Source organism: Alligator mississippiensis, chromosome 10 (genome assembly GCF_030867095.1).
Source record: "Alligator mississippiensis isolate rAllMis1 chromosome 10, rAllMis1, whole genome shotgun sequence".
Classification (NCBI taxonomy): Eukaryota; Metazoa; Chordata; order Crocodylia; family Alligatoridae; genus Alligator; species Alligator mississippiensis.
In genome coordinates this window covers 32,160,855-32,175,933 of record NC_081833.1, presented here as the reverse complement: position 1 = coordinate 32,175,933, position 15,079 = coordinate 32,160,855, and the positions used below count along the sequence as shown (strand labels likewise).

At 49.4% G+C, this 15,079-nt stretch overlaps 1 protein-coding gene across 1 annotated transcript in view; it reads left to right on the top strand.

Moving 5' to 3' along the window:
• Positions 1–12: 12 nt before the first annotated feature.
• Positions 13–15,079, top strand: part of FHOD1 (formin homology 2 domain containing 1) — a 73,275-nt gene continuing 58,208 nt past the window's right edge. Inside the window, exon 1 of the mRNA XM_014595363.3 lies at positions 13–199. Coding sequence (XP_014450849.3) covers positions 29–199 — 171 coding nt within the window. The 5' untranslated portion in view covers positions 13–28. The remainder of the gene's footprint in view (positions 200–15,079) is intronic.

Below are 15,079 nucleotides of genomic sequence, written 5' to 3'. Positions count from 1 at the left end.
CGAGGCGGGCGGGCGGGCGGGCGCTGCCATGGCGGGTCCCGCGGTGCCGTGCCGCGTGCAGTACCTGGAGGACGCCGACCCCTTCTCGTGCGCCAGCTTCCCGGAGCCGCGGCGCGCGCCCATCCACCCCGTGCTGGAGGCCGTGCCCCTGGGCGCGCAGCTGCCCGCCCTGCACAGCCTGCTCGGCGCGCCGCTGCCGGTGAGCGGGACCGGGGCCGGGCGGGGGCAGGGGCAGGGGCAGCCGGAGGCCGGGGACGCTCGGCTCTCCTGCCCTTGCGGTGGGGACGGGGCGGCCGGGAGCCGGGGCCGGTCTGCCCCTTGGTCTTGGCGGCGGGGTGAGTTCACTGCTCGCCGTGTTGGGCCGCGAGGAGAGATCTGGGCCCTGGGTCCCCGTAGGCATCTCAGTTTCACGGGGCAGCTGTCCTGTGCTTCCCCTGAAACTTTCAGGCCAGAGTCCTCGTCTCCAGCAGGGACCTTGTCATGCTCGGAGGGACAGGGACGGTCACAGACAGTGCTGCTCGCCAGCCTCCTAGCACAGATCTGTTGTGCAGACCTGCTGGTGCTCCCGCGGGGCAGGAGGGGCAGCACTACCGCCTGGGTTTGCAGCTAAACCTTGCCCGGTGGCAAGAATTCGATGCTGCCGTTCCCAGGCTGTGTAAACCAGCAACACTTGCAAGTGGCTCTGGAGGAATGCCTAACAAACACAGCTGAATGGGAGGTTAGCTTGAATCTGTGTTATTCTGGCAGATGCGGCAGCTTCTTACTGCACTGCAATAGGCTTCTAGCATGGTGTGGAAAATCAGGGCTCCTTTTATCATAAGAAAGGTTGATCTACATCTCGGATCCTAATGTTCTCCAGCAGGGCTCTGAAATTTTAATTTGTGCCTTTATGGACCAATGGTCAGAGCCGCCTTGTGTTGATGATAGGCCCCTCAGACTGCGCTGCCACTTCGGCTTGGAGGGTGAGCCGCAGTCTCCCACTTGCTGATATGTATCATTGCCCACATTGCTGTATGAGCTGCTGCCATTGGAACATCTTCTGGAGGCAGAGGGTTGGATCCCCTGACCAGCTGGCTCACAAATAAGGATGAGAGAGGGTTTACTCTCCAAATGGCAACCTAGGTGATCAGCCTGAGGCATGAGTGGCCAGGCTTGGTGTGTGGCTTGTGACAGATCAGGGAGAGAACAGGCCGCGGAGAGAGGGCAGGAAGCAGAAGGCAGAGCAAGACGTCTGGTACAACACACTAGGAAGCAGAGAAGCAGCTTGGGTAGGGGAAGGGGATTGGAGTGGCACTTGATGAGAGTGTGCAACTAATTTGTGGCACACCTGCCAGAAAGGTTGATCCCCCACTGTTCTCTGGTATATTTTTTACAAAGTCACAGGGCATGGTAGGAGAGCAGTGAAAGGGTTTTACAAAAGATGTGAGTTTGAGCCTTTCTCTGGACTTGGGTTGAAGTCTTCCCCTAGTTTAGGTTGGGGAGTTAAAGGTGGCTGCTCTCTTGTGTGGTGTTGGCTGCAAAAACTTGTGTGCCTTAACCACAGCAGCTCAAGATGCTAGTCTCAGGTGGACCTTTGCCCTTTTATTTCCTACAAAACTGATTCCCAGATCATTGAATCTTAGAAAATAAAGCTGGAAGACACCTTTGGGAGACCACCTAGTCCAGTGGTTCTCAACCTTTTTTGTACCAAAACCCATTTGTAAATGTTGATGACCAGTCCTGACCCAGTGCCCCTTACTCCTGACCTGCTGTCCCCCACCCCAAGCACCAGCCGTCCAGTGTGTAGGGTGGGGTGTGTGTGGTGCATGGGGGGGCCCCAAGCAGCCCCTTGCAGCCTGGAACTGCCAGCTTGCAAGGAAGAAGCCACGGTTTTTCCCATTTTTAAAGTTTAAAAATGGATGAACAAAGTTTGTTTGCTACTCTTTCATATATTCTTGCAACCTACACATTCTGAAACACTGACCTAGTCCAACCCCCTGCCAAAGTCAGGATTGTCCCTGTCTAAACTATCCCAGGCAAATGTACCTTAGCTTCCAAGGATGGAGATTTCATGACTTCTCCACCCCAGTGTCTGTAGGTCCTAGCATGCAAGGGAATGCGTGCCCCCGGTGGCTGAGTGGGGCATGGTGGTGGTGGGACCATGGCTGCGGTAAGCGGGGAGCTCCTGCAGATGCCGCCGGCGCTGTCGGCGGCAGGGGTGGGGTGTCGAGTGCTGATCAGGGGTCAGGGACCACCCACAGACTCTTGCCAGCAGTGGGGGCCAGCAGCAATCTCTGACCGCTGGCAGATGCTGCTGGTGGTGTCGGGGGAGGGGGGGCTAGCGACGGGCAACTGCCCGCAGGCGCCGCTGACAGTGTTGGCGGCACCTTTTTGTAGGGGGTGCACCACCATGCTCAGGGTGTGCATGTGCACCCCCTATGCATTGCCAGTGGTGTGGCGGGTGTCACATTCACACTCCTTTGTTTTCCCAGCTTGTTCCCATGCTCAGAGTAGCTAACTCTCCGTTGTTGCAATTCAAGCCCCATCCTTTCTGCAATGGGTGCAGATACAGGTGACATACAGGAGGGAGAGACAAAAAATGACACGAGCAGTGCTGTGGCTGCTCATAGACCAAGCTGGTACAGAGTTGGAAGAAGGTGAATGAGGAGCAGATAAAAGGGATCTATGGAGTCCTCCAGAGAGGTATTAAAAACAAGAATAAGTTTGACTTGGTCCCTAAAAAGAATGAGCCAGCGGAAGCATCTAAGGATGAGAGTTAATGTTCAGGATATCCAGAATGTTTGTGCTCCATTGAATATGTCGGGAAAACGGCAGCCTCCAGAGAGCTTAGGATGTTGGAGGGGTGTATGTGAGCAAGGCAAGAGGAGATGGCTTGGCAGATGGAGGATAGTGACAGCAGGCTTGCAGACTAACAGTGACTGAGGGAAGGCCCCAGGGGTTTCTGGAGTATTTATTTGGGCCTTTCCTTGCAGGCTAAGATTAGCTGGAAACTGTTTTGTTTCCTTTCCTGAACTCTGAGTGATGAGTTGTCCAGGAGGAAGTGGATAACCATTGTTATGGTAAGTTTGGAATGCTGTCTAATTCCATGAGAGCTGTTCTCTAAACATAGCAGAAGGTTTCGCAGTGAGTAACTGTTCTTCTGAGAGCTCAGAAAACAGACTTTAGGCTGGGTTTTACTTTTCCTTAGAGAATGAGTTGTTGGAACAGTCCATCACACCTTGTTTTCATGATTCTTTTCCTTTGTATAATACAACTGAGCCTGGTTTTTAGTCTGAATGTCTTCTATAGTACTATAGGGACACATCCTGGCCAGCATGTCACTTGGCAAACAAGCAGTCGGTGTGTCTGGAGTCTGTCTCTGCTGATTCCCAGAGGGAAACAAAAAGGTTGTGGCTCTGGGTAGAGACTCCACACAATGTCAGTTTTCCTACTTCAAAGTGCTGAAAGAACTTTAGAGAAGCAGTCTGTGCTGAGATGACAAACCCCTGTGTCATGCCCACAGGGCTATTCAAGGTGAACAAAAAAGGTATTGAGAGACTGCTGCATAGCATCCTGGAGTCTGCTTAACTGCATGCCAGGAGCCTATAGAGCAGGGAAGGGTGTGAATAGGTAAGAATGAGCAGTGTAAGCAGGGAATTCTTGTGCAAAATAAAGACCACTTATATCTTCCCATTTCTGTGCTGCAGGCAGTTTCCTTTGGCAACAGGGAGTGGTTTGTCTTAGCTGATAAGGGTTGCTTGGCAAACCTTATGTTGATCTGTCAAGTGAAGTTCCTTGGACACAGCCCTATTTTCTGGAGCAGTGAATAAACTGGGGACACTTCATCTGTGTCCTATCATCTTTGCTTGATGGAGCAAAGTAGAGAGCCATAGCCATGTCTGATACGGGGAATGGAAAGTAAGCATCTGTACTGACTGACTGCAGCTGTAGAGGTACCCTCTTGCAGTAATACCTGCATTTAGAATAATTGTAGTGGGGAATCCCTCCTACCTAGAGCTGGTACATCTTATCAAATGCTATCCATGTAGATTCCATGTTATCCATATATCCTCTCCTCCGGGCACTCCCCAATATTTTTTTTAATGGCTCATCACTGGAGATGAGCACACCCTGCCCCATTGCAACGTATATTGCATAAGTATGTGATGTTTCCTCACAATATGGTATCCTTCAAAAAAAAAAAAATCAAATGTATGAGCAGCAGCAGAATAGCAAAGGCACGCTTAGATTCAGTGACGTGTGGTGGCAGCCATGTTGCAAGGTTCAGGATTAGGGTCTGTTCAGATAAATACCTGGGCTCTGAGTGCTCAGCTTTGATCACAGAGTCCAGAGATACCTCACCACATAAGAAATTCCTGCCCCCCCCAATTATATCTTTTACTCTTCTATGCATATGAAACATTATAACCAGAAGGAAATATGACTACATCCTGCTTGCCACCAAAAAACTTCAAGGTAAACAGACTATTCCAACTTTTCTCTCAGCCTAACCTGCATAAAATGAACTGTTCCAAACAGGAGATTTTACCACACCTGGAACTCTCCTATGAAATATGAACTTCCATTTCAGCCTAGGAGAACGCTTACAATCTTTTCTCCTTTGCCTGATGAAGGGTGTTTGTGCCTGAACACTTGCAATTAAATAATTTGTTTTGCAAAAATCTAGTTGGTCTAATAAAATATCTACCTCTAGTTCTTATTCCTTTCAACTTTGCTGCATTCCTCAGTCAAGCCCCATGATCGTTCCTCTGGTTGTTTCTCCAGGAGACATTATCTTCCCCTTGCCTTTATCCTGGGAAATGAGGAAGGCTACAGGGTTTTCACTTATCTCCAGTGTCTTGTGGTAATCCCACTATCTCTTCTCTTTAGAGGTTTCCTTTTTTTCTGTGTCCTTTGCAAATTCCCCTTCCTAGCAATTTCTTTTTTCCCCTGAAGTAGTGGGTTGCCTTTCCCATAAGGATACAGGACAACCTAGAGTTGTTAATTTGTTGATATAGGCCCTGCTGACCCTACCTCACATAGGCACAGATGCATGGGGCATGCTTCTTTTGGCTTCTGCCTGTATTGCAGATACATTCCTGATGGGAACAGAGTGAGGAAAGAGAAGGGGCTGGGAGGTGGGGTGTATTCAGCTGTGCTCACTGAGGAAAGGATCTTCACCTACATAGTAGCAAGAAGAGGTTGCTTTTCTCAAAGCAGGAGAGTAGAGAAGGCAGGCAGGAGAAATGCACCAGATACATTTGACTCTCACATGAGCTGAGAAGCTTGGCATGTCTAGAAAGTAGACCTTGTTGTTAGATCTTCCTCTGAACCAGACAAGCTCCCTTTTATCCACATCTGCATATATTTTTTTTTGGACTGAACCAGTGGAGTCTCATGTCATTGAAGTCATGCGATATTTTTTCCTCAGTGACTAAACAGAGTTAATTTGGGAACAAACAGCAAACGCAATGCCTGGTGGAGCAAACTTGGATTTCAGGCGTTTGTTTTCTTCTCTGAGCTGGACTGTATTTATAACAAGACCTTTTATCTTGAGCTGCGGGGCATGTAATAAACATGGCATGAGAGTTTGAATGGCAGAATTAGAGATTTCTAGAAGGGCTGTAAGTTTCTGTGGTATTTCAGAAAAGCTTGCTATGTGTAAAGGTGGGTGTTGGTTTTGTGACTACCTCATAGGAACATAATTATAAGGAGGGTCCTGGTTTTCTCTTTTAAAAATTGCAAATTCTCTGACAAAACCCCAAATTCTCTAATTAAAAAACCCCAAATCCACCTTTTTCTGTGATTAAAATGAAAAGCAACTCTGTATATAGGTATCAGTTGAACACAATGTTTTATTGATATTTACAATTTTAAAGCAATTTGGAAACCTACCAGTGCCTCCGTCACTATAATAAAATAATTTCTAAATATCTATGCATTTTGCCATTTGATTTTGGGTTTTTTATCATGGAAAATCAAAGCTCCCCCTGCAACTTTCACTGACCAGGGTGTGGGTCCAGCTGTGTCCGTCTGTTCCCCACCTCCCGCTTTGTGGCATTGAGTAGCCCTGATATGCTGGCACCCTGCCCATGCCATTGCCTCTCGCTCCCCACCCACAGCCCCTTGCTCCTCCCAGCCCTGCTGGAGGGGGCTTCCAGCTGCCAAGGCTATGAGGCCAGGGTCCTGGGTCCACAGCCCCCTGACCCCCGCAGCAGCACCTGAGCCCCAGCTGCCACACATGGGAGGTGGCGGCTGCTGCAGCAGAGCATAGTGCAGAATCCAGCTCCCTCTTCCCCCATGGGTGGTTTGGCCAGAGCAGAGCCTGGTGGAGAGGGGGGAAGGATGTGGGCTGCTGGGAGCCCTGTACCACCATGGTGAGGTGCCCCCTGCCCACCCATCAGCAGCAAGGGGCACAACTCTGTGCCATCACCCCTGCTGCTGCTGATCAGGTAGGGGTTGCCTCACCATGACTTCACAGGGCTCGCAGCCATGGCTTCAAGTTTCCCCACCCTGCCATGCCAGGTCCTGTCTGCTGGGCTGCGGAAGCCCTCGGGGAGGGCAGCAGGATGGGAAGCCCAAACCTGCAGCAAGCAGCCTGCACCCACCCCATCCCATGCACAAATTTGGGGGGGGTACTTCTCTGCCCCCCCAAGGCTCCCCCTGGGAGTGTGCAGAGCAGCAGGGAACCAGCTCCCCCAGCCTCCTGGACGAGCCACCTACAGCTCTGTCCCTCTCTCTGCCCAGGCCCTGTGCCCACGCATTCCAGCTCCAGGCCCCCCAAGTCCCAAGTATTACCCCAGCTGGGCAACAACCCCAGCCCTGGCCAACTCCCTCCCTCCCTCACTATGGGGGCCGCAATCCTCCCCACCTCTCCCGACCTACCTGTGGGGAGCTTCGGGAGCTGCTCTCCATGCTTCCTGGTGGCTGTGTGCATGCGTATGTGCACACATGTACATGATGCCTCCTGCCTGACCACCCTCCTTTCGCTCCCCCCAGCCCCTTGCAGCCTGCAAGGGGAAACCCACTGTTTCCCACGTTTTTCTCCTTGTGGTAAAACCCAGATTTTCTCCTATTTTTCCTTGGCAAATGGAAAACCTGAATCCCTGATTATACAGCTCTCTTCCCACTTATCTGTCACCCGGTTCCAGAGCTCAGTAGTTACATTTTTGCAGGTTATTGCCCATGATTTTCAGTTTCATGTGAAACTGCCTCTTGGGGAGCCGTATGGAGGGTCTTAGCCATATGGAAGGTCTTCTGCAGTTCTACTCTGATTGCAGACTCCCTGTGTTGGATTTACTTTTTCCAGCCTTCCCAGAGCACCCAGTGGAGGTAGAAAGCCAAATGTCACATCAATTTGACATTCTTGTGGAGCAGCCCAGTTGGCCTGGAAGAGCTGTCTCCTGCACAGTGGCCTTTTTGGTGGAGTTAGTGCAGTAGGGAGTGGGTTGGCCCCATATTTTCTCATTCAGAGCCCCTGTACCTTCCCTCTTGTGCCACAACTGGAAAAGAACAAAGCTTTTCAACTGTTGTCTTCAGTGACTGATTTAAACCTTCTTGAGGAACCATCAGTAGGCAACAGGTGCTATCTGAATTAATGGGAGCAAAACCTCCCCTAGAATAAGGCCATTTGACTTATCTGCAGTTGTTCTCAGGGCTTGTCTGCATGAGATTTCCAGTGGTGTTGCTACTTAGTGCCCTAATGTAAAGTGCGTCTCACCTGGTCACTTACAAAACTTAACCACCCTGGTGCAGCACATCTACATTAGGGGTTGGCCTTGCTTTAATGGCACTGATGTAATTCAGGCATGTCAAATAAGGTTCAATGGGCTGGATCTGATCCATGGAGCCCCTTTTTTCTGGCCTCCGGTGCTGGCCTTGGGTCTGAATTAACCTGGACAAGCCCTGTGCGCAGAACCCTGGACATGTGCCGCACATGGCACCCATTCCAGTCACTCTGGAACCAGTGCTGCACATGGTGTCCATAGGCACTACATGCAGCGTGGGTCCCAGACTGGCTGGAGTAGACACTGCGTGTGGTACAGACCCAGACCAGCTGCTAAGGGACGCTGCACGCAGCATGGGTCCTGGAATGGGTGCCGCACGTGCCTCCAGCTGGTCCAGAATGCGCGCTATGCACGGTGCTTCAGGCTGAACTGCACTGTCTTGACAGCACAGATTCGAGAGTGGCTGTAGCAGGGGCTGGATCTAGCTTGGGGGGAGGAGGGCAGTCTGTGAATTGACTCCATGTCACTCAGTTTGGCACCCCTGATGTAGTTACACTGGCATGAACTGAAAATGTTCTTCATTTAGAGCAGCTCATCATTCCAGGTAACAGTGAGATTTCACCCCTGGGCAGATTAGCTTGCTGTGCCCAAAATTATTACATGAACAGTCAAATTTTCCTAAGGAATTTGCTCCAAAAATTCATCTGGGATTATTAAGTATAAAACTTATTCCAAGCACTGTGTGCCATCAGTGTTGTGCATGATTCTCCAGAACAGACCTGTCTGATTTCAGACACCAGTAGGACTGCTTTTTGTTTAGTGAACTCAGAAGCAAATTCCCAAACTGTATCCCAAAGCCATGGGCAGGGACGTAGCAGGGACATAACCCTTGTACTTTCTAGTAAATGTTCTTCAATTATGTCCTGGAACTAAAAGAGGAACCCAGCTAAGCAAAGTGACACAACAACATACCCTGACCCAGCAGCATCCCCACACAGGATCCCCAAAGCAGGGCTTTGCAGGCTTCCTTCCTTCACCCCTCCACACAGCAGAGAAAGAGAAGTGACTGCAGCAGAGAGAACAAGGTGTCTGCAGCAATGGAGAAGGGACTTGATGGGCTTTTCTGCCCTGATGTCAGAAGGCCATTACTGAGAAGGGGCAGGAAGGTTTACTTTCTGTGGAATGGCACATCTTTTCCTTCTCACTTAAAGACCTGGCCAGAGTGAAAAGGCTAAGCCTCTCCTATATCTGAGGAAACCATGGATAGCTTTGTGCCTAGCCCATCTGAATTTGATTGGGCTGAACCACTTATGAGTCGAACTGTATCATAGAGCCAAAGTGCTGTTAACTTCCCCTTACTTGAATGAAAGACATTGTTCTGTGCGACAAAAGTAATGCGGACTCCAGAGTATATATCATTCTCAGTGCTATAGAAATGCATCTCAGAAAGCCTGGATCTCAAAGCTTGAGAGATTATTCATTTGCACTGGAACCCCGGGGCCATTTCAGTAGCTAGCAGGCATACTGTCTGAATGCTCCTCATGGTTTTGGTTCATGTCAGACAACATTTCATCTTTCTGATATGAAATCCACTGAAACTTAGTGTTTTAAGTAGAGGTGCACTGATGCATCGGTCCCATATTGTATCGGCACCAATATAAGGAAAATTGACTGTATTGGCAATCAACTGTTTTGGGCTGATTTGGCCTATAATGCCACTGATAAATGCCTCATGTATGCGCGCAACCGCAGCACAGCATACAGGCAGCCAAGAGCACAGCCTGGCAGCATGGAGAACAGCTGGGTCTGGCTGATAAGTCTGTTGTGAGGGAAGGGGAGTGGGGGCAGATTGAGGCCCTGCAGTGAGGGAGGGAGTGGGGCTGGGGCTGTGGCTGGGGCAGGCGCGGCACAGCATGGGACAGAGCCGCGACCAGCTCATGGGGGAGGCAGCTCCCGCTGTTGCACATACCCCAGGAGGGCATGTGCCCCCAGATCTATGCGTGGGGTGAGGGCAGGCTGTCGCTGTGGGCTGGGGCTGTGCAGAGCTCTTCCTAGCAGGGAGCTGGGCTAGGCTGCTCTAAGGGTGGGTGGAGGCAGGGCACTGGGAGGGGGCTATGGCAGATTTTGGAGTGCCTGCCCCAAGCGCAACCTGGCCCAGCCCCACCACTGGGAAGAGCCCAGCGCCGCCCTGGCCCGAGCCCACAGTAGCAGTCCACCCTTGACCCGCGCATAGATCTGAGGGCACATGCCCCCCATGCCCTCCTGGGGTGCGCACAGCAGCAGGAGCTCCCCCCCCTCCCATCCCCCTGTGCCCCACAAGATGAGCTGTTTGCAGCTCTGTCCTGTGCCTCAACCTGGTTGTCCAGCGGCTACTTCTGTGTCAGCCCTGCACCACTCCCTCCCTTACTGTGGCTGCCTCGATCTGCCCCCTTCCCTAACCCCTTCCCCCACAACAGACTCACCAGCCAGATGCCGCTTTCCGTGCTGCCCGGCTGCATATCAGAATCAGATTGGTATCGGCCAACGTGACTCATTAAAAATCGGCCATCGGTATCGGCTCAAAAATTCTCTATCAGTGCACCCCTAGTTTTAAGACATCTGGAAACTGTGCCAACAAAATTGTAACATTGTGTTCTGCATCATGTATGATGTGAAAACCTTTGTTATTATTATTTGCTGATTTAAGCTGATGTCATAACCTTTTTTAATCACCCTAAATCTCTTCAGTGTGGTTAGATGGCTCCATATACTTCACAGTTTATATATTTTTTAATCAGCAGTGTCTGTGCAATCATTTTTTGTACAAATGAATATTAAAGTAGCTAGTATGGAGCGATGATTGATTTTTCAAGTCCTAGTCACGGCACATGTAGCTTTCTTTTTTGCAATTGCAAAAGGTTGTAACAATGTGTTGGAGACTATCCCTTGCAGAAGCAGCAAGTTATTTTAGTACAATGTGTAACCTGTCCTGTCTGGTAAATTAGTGTAATTTGTAAGATGTTTTTGCACTAGTTGTGCTAGTAAAATTATGAGCATTTTCCCACTCAAAGCTGCTCTGTGGTTGCAGAAACTTTTCTTTTTACTGGCAGAGGAACACCCCCTTTCCGGGCAGAAGAAAGTTTCTGCTACCTACTGGAAGGAGGCTTATGTAGATAAGCCTCTACTTTTTTGCCAGCTGCAGTGGGCCTTTCAAAAGCTGGTGCCTTCCCAGGGTGTACTTTGTCCTCTCGCAGCGCACGTATTGACTTGAGCCAGGAGAAGCAGCTTAGTGTATACAAGGCCTGTGGTGGGAATTTCTTGTGTGATGACATCAAGTAGGCCCCTCCTCTTGGCTCTGCAAAGCCTTTTTCCCCCTCCATTCCTGAGACAGCCCATTATTTTGGTTTCCTTTACCCAGCATTTCAGCGGCAGCTTCATGCTTCTGTGTTTGCTGGCATGCAGAGTGCAGCCAGCCTCACTGGTTGTCCACTTGGTGAAGTACAGATCACCTTGCGGGCACCTAGTGTTGTCTATGTATTAGTGTCAGTTGACAGTCTTTTAAAAACATGTGGTTAGCCAAGCCAGTGAGGTTTAACTGGATCAAATCCCTGTCTAAAAGTACAATCAGGACTCGTGGATATCTTTTATTAGACCAACAAGATTTTTGCAAAAACATTTCTTTAATTGCGAGCTTTTGGGCACAAACACCCTTCATCAGGCATTGGAGAAAAGATTGCAAAAGTTCTCCTGGCTAGAAATGTAAGTTCATATTTCATAGGATTTCACAGAGGAGTCAATAGATGGAAAACTCTGGGCAGTCAGTTCATAGCTGGTCTGAAGCCGCTCACCTCCTGTGAGGATCTGTGATGATGCAAATTACCTTGAAACAATATCTTCCATGTGTCAGGTATTCAGGTTGTAGCCATGTTAGTCTAGAGGAAAAAGCAGTTGGGACTCATAGTAGAGATGTCTGAAAGTACAGTACATATATCAGTTTACCCAAAGTCTTTAAAAGTGTAAGCTATCTACCAGGTGCTGCTGTCATCAACAAAGGCTGGGTTCAAAATGTGGAAGTTCCTCACAAGACTACAAGTCTCCATTCAGAAGGCTGGGGAAGCACGTACCTCTCTTGGTAGACCGTAAACAAAGAAAATAGTGATTAAGGGCAAAGGGAATGCAATGTTAGTTTGAGAAAGCATAAGGACATCAACAACATGAAAATAATAAGTAAATCTTCCCCCCAGCATTTTGGGCCAGAGACCTTTGTCTCAGTTTTTTCATCCACTAAAGCTAAACTGAGAAAAAAATGCTGTCAGGTAGAAGCTTTCTTATGGGATTTGTACCAGTTTAATTGCATTGGTTAAAAAACAATTTAATGTGAGACCAGTATGTGCAACTTTCTTGTATGGATAAGACCTGCTTGTCCCAGATTTCTGGTTAAAGGGATATTCTCAGCATTGATAAGAAGCTGAACGTTACAGCATTCCTTGTGATACCTACCAGCCTAACTAGCCTGCTCCAATTATCAGATTGGTGCTGTGCCACTGGCAATTATTTTGTTTTGTAATAGTGATGGAAGCTGTGACTTCTGCCAGTAACATTATTGCCACCTCCTATCCCACTAAACTGACTACACTGACACTGTGCTGTCTTTGGGTCATTAAAATGCAGATGAAAATGAGAGCCCAGAATGTAGCAGTTTCCAGTGCTTTCTGGATCTCCGCAGAACCCACACCATTTCAAAACCCCAGATGTACCACTCCCCAGGACATTGCTGGTCCCAAGTATAGATTGCAACAAAACTTGAGGTATTCAGTTGCCCAGCATGGCTCTTGTGCCCCGTTGAACCATTATCCTTTCACCAAAACTATCCAGATCCGATACAGACCTCTTCAAATACTTCTGCAAGAGAGTGAGCTTATATACCTTGTAAAAGGAAGGTTAGATCCAGAAAGGGATGGTCTATGTATAATTCACAGCTGTATCATGGGCCACAGCATACAGGTCCCCTGCACTTGAATGAAGCATGGAAGCATATCACATTTTCAGCCATAAATGCAAATGGATTCTCAGCATTAACACTTATTTCCATCAGTCAGATGGCAGCAAATAGACTTCAGTAACTAGACACACTTGAAATAAACACTAGGGAGAGGTTGTTCAGTGGTATAGTCGTAGGTGTTTTATGCTGTCTGGTATTTCTAGCTTTAAAAATAAAAGATGGGGGGGAGGGAGAGAGGTTGATCCTTCTGTTCAATCACTTAAAGCCCCACCATTAATTCATACCTCTGAGGCTGCAGATGAAAGGCATAAAATGAGAGCTGTGCATCATCCTGCCCAGCTCTGTGGCACATTAGTTGTAAACCCAAATCAAGATAAGGGTGTGTACAGAAAAGCTTGGTGCATGTTTTCTGTATTTTAGAACACTTTTCTGAGAACAGGGGAGCCTGCATCAGTCGTTACTTCGTAACTTTTGTGTCTATCTGCTCCTGTAGCCATTCCAGGGCTACATCACTGTAACTGTAACCCTGAATGAAACACCCTTAAAGTTGCCAAGGTTTTGCTATATTTGTATCACTAGAGAAGCATGAAGTCCTAACAGTTACAGTATAACAGCTTGTATTATTTAATATTGCTGCAGTTGTTACCACTCTCTGTAGCCTAGGACAGACCTGTATGGGAATGCAGGGGCAGGCAAAATACAGCTCACAGGCCAGATCCAACCTGCCAGGTTATTCTGTCTGGTCCACAGGGCCCCTCCAAAAAACAATTATTACTGTCCTGCGGCTGCCCTTCAGAAAGCCAGCGGGAGGCAGGCTTTCAGAGGTCACACGCCATCGGACCGGGCAGGCTGCGTGTGTCTCTACTTCTGTGTGGCTTCCAGCACTCCAACCGGGAACTTCATATGGAGGCACCGAGTGCAATGGCTTGCATCTGGCCAACTAGTGAGTGGGGAGGGGAACTCCTGCCTGCAGGAGGGAGTGTGGGGTTTGTGTGGGGCTCCCCCACCACATGCCCCCCCCCTTCCAATGGCACACAACCTGGCAGCAGCTGGCCCTTGGTGTGCTCATGACCCATGGCAGGCAGAGCCCCCCAGCGACACGTGGCTCTAGTTGAACTCCTGGGAGCTGCACATGGTGCCATAGAGCCAGCCTGGCCTGAATCACTGGTGCACACCTTTGCACCAGACTGGGCTGGTGCCATGCCAGCACGTAGGGCTCCCAGAATGCAGGCGGGAGCCATGTGCCATTGAGCTGGGCTGGCTCCGTGCCTCCACACGGGGCCTTCAGCACTCCAGTGGGGAGCCACACTTGAAGGCAGGCTCCACACTGCCATGTGCAGCTCCCTACTGGAGTGCTGGAAGCCCCATGTGGAGGCCCAGCCCAATGGCACATGGCTTCTGCCTGCAGTGCCAGGAGCCCTGTATGCTGGCAGAGAGCCAGCCTGTGAAGGCATACACCAGTTGGCTGGGCTGGGTGGGCCCCATCCATCTATGTGAAGCTCCTGGGATTCAGCTGGAGCCATGTGCCACTGGGGGGCTCTGCCAGCTGTTGGCCAGGAGTGTCCCAAGGGCCCACTGCCTGCTGCTGCAGCCAGCGGTGGGAGGGGGGTATGGCGGGAGGACCCACACCCTCCCACAGACCCCATACCCACACACACACACCCCTACATGCCCTCACACCCCTTCACAAACTCCACACACACCCACATCTCCAAATCCCACACCTCATACACTCCTACACACAATATGCAAGAGTAAGACTTTATTTTGAGCTATTATGCAATCGCCTCTATATATACTACACAAATGCACATAAATCAGGACAAAAATATTTTTAAAAATACAATTAAAATATGTTATAGTAGTCATTTGATTTTTAGTAGTTGGTTTTTTTCTGGTTCCAAGATGGCAAACACACTGGTGTACTTCCAAGGGCAAAGGGAGGGACTTCTGGTGGCAAAGGTTAGGGTTTACAGGTGGGATTTCAGGTCTCAAAATGGCAATCCAGGGGCAGGACACCTGTCAAGGGCCAAGGCTACTTTTGAGGCCCTCCACAGCTCACCAAGAGTCTTTAAGCAGCTCTGCAGCTGAAATAATTGCCCACCCCTGCAGTAATGTTTGTCACCTTGCATGAGGTTTGTCTCAGCCTGATTCCCCAGTAGTTATCCACACATCTAAAATCAGAAAACACGCTTTGTATACACCCCTGTATCCAGAGCAGTGTTAGAATTATGTAGAACTTCAAATACTAAGTTGCCCCTGTCTGTACTATGTTACCCTTGTCTGCACTATACTTTACTGTGTCAAGTATATAAAATCCAACCTGAACAAAATTCCTAGGTATATAAATAATGAGATCTAGCCATGGTCAGAAAGGACAGAGGAGGGTTTG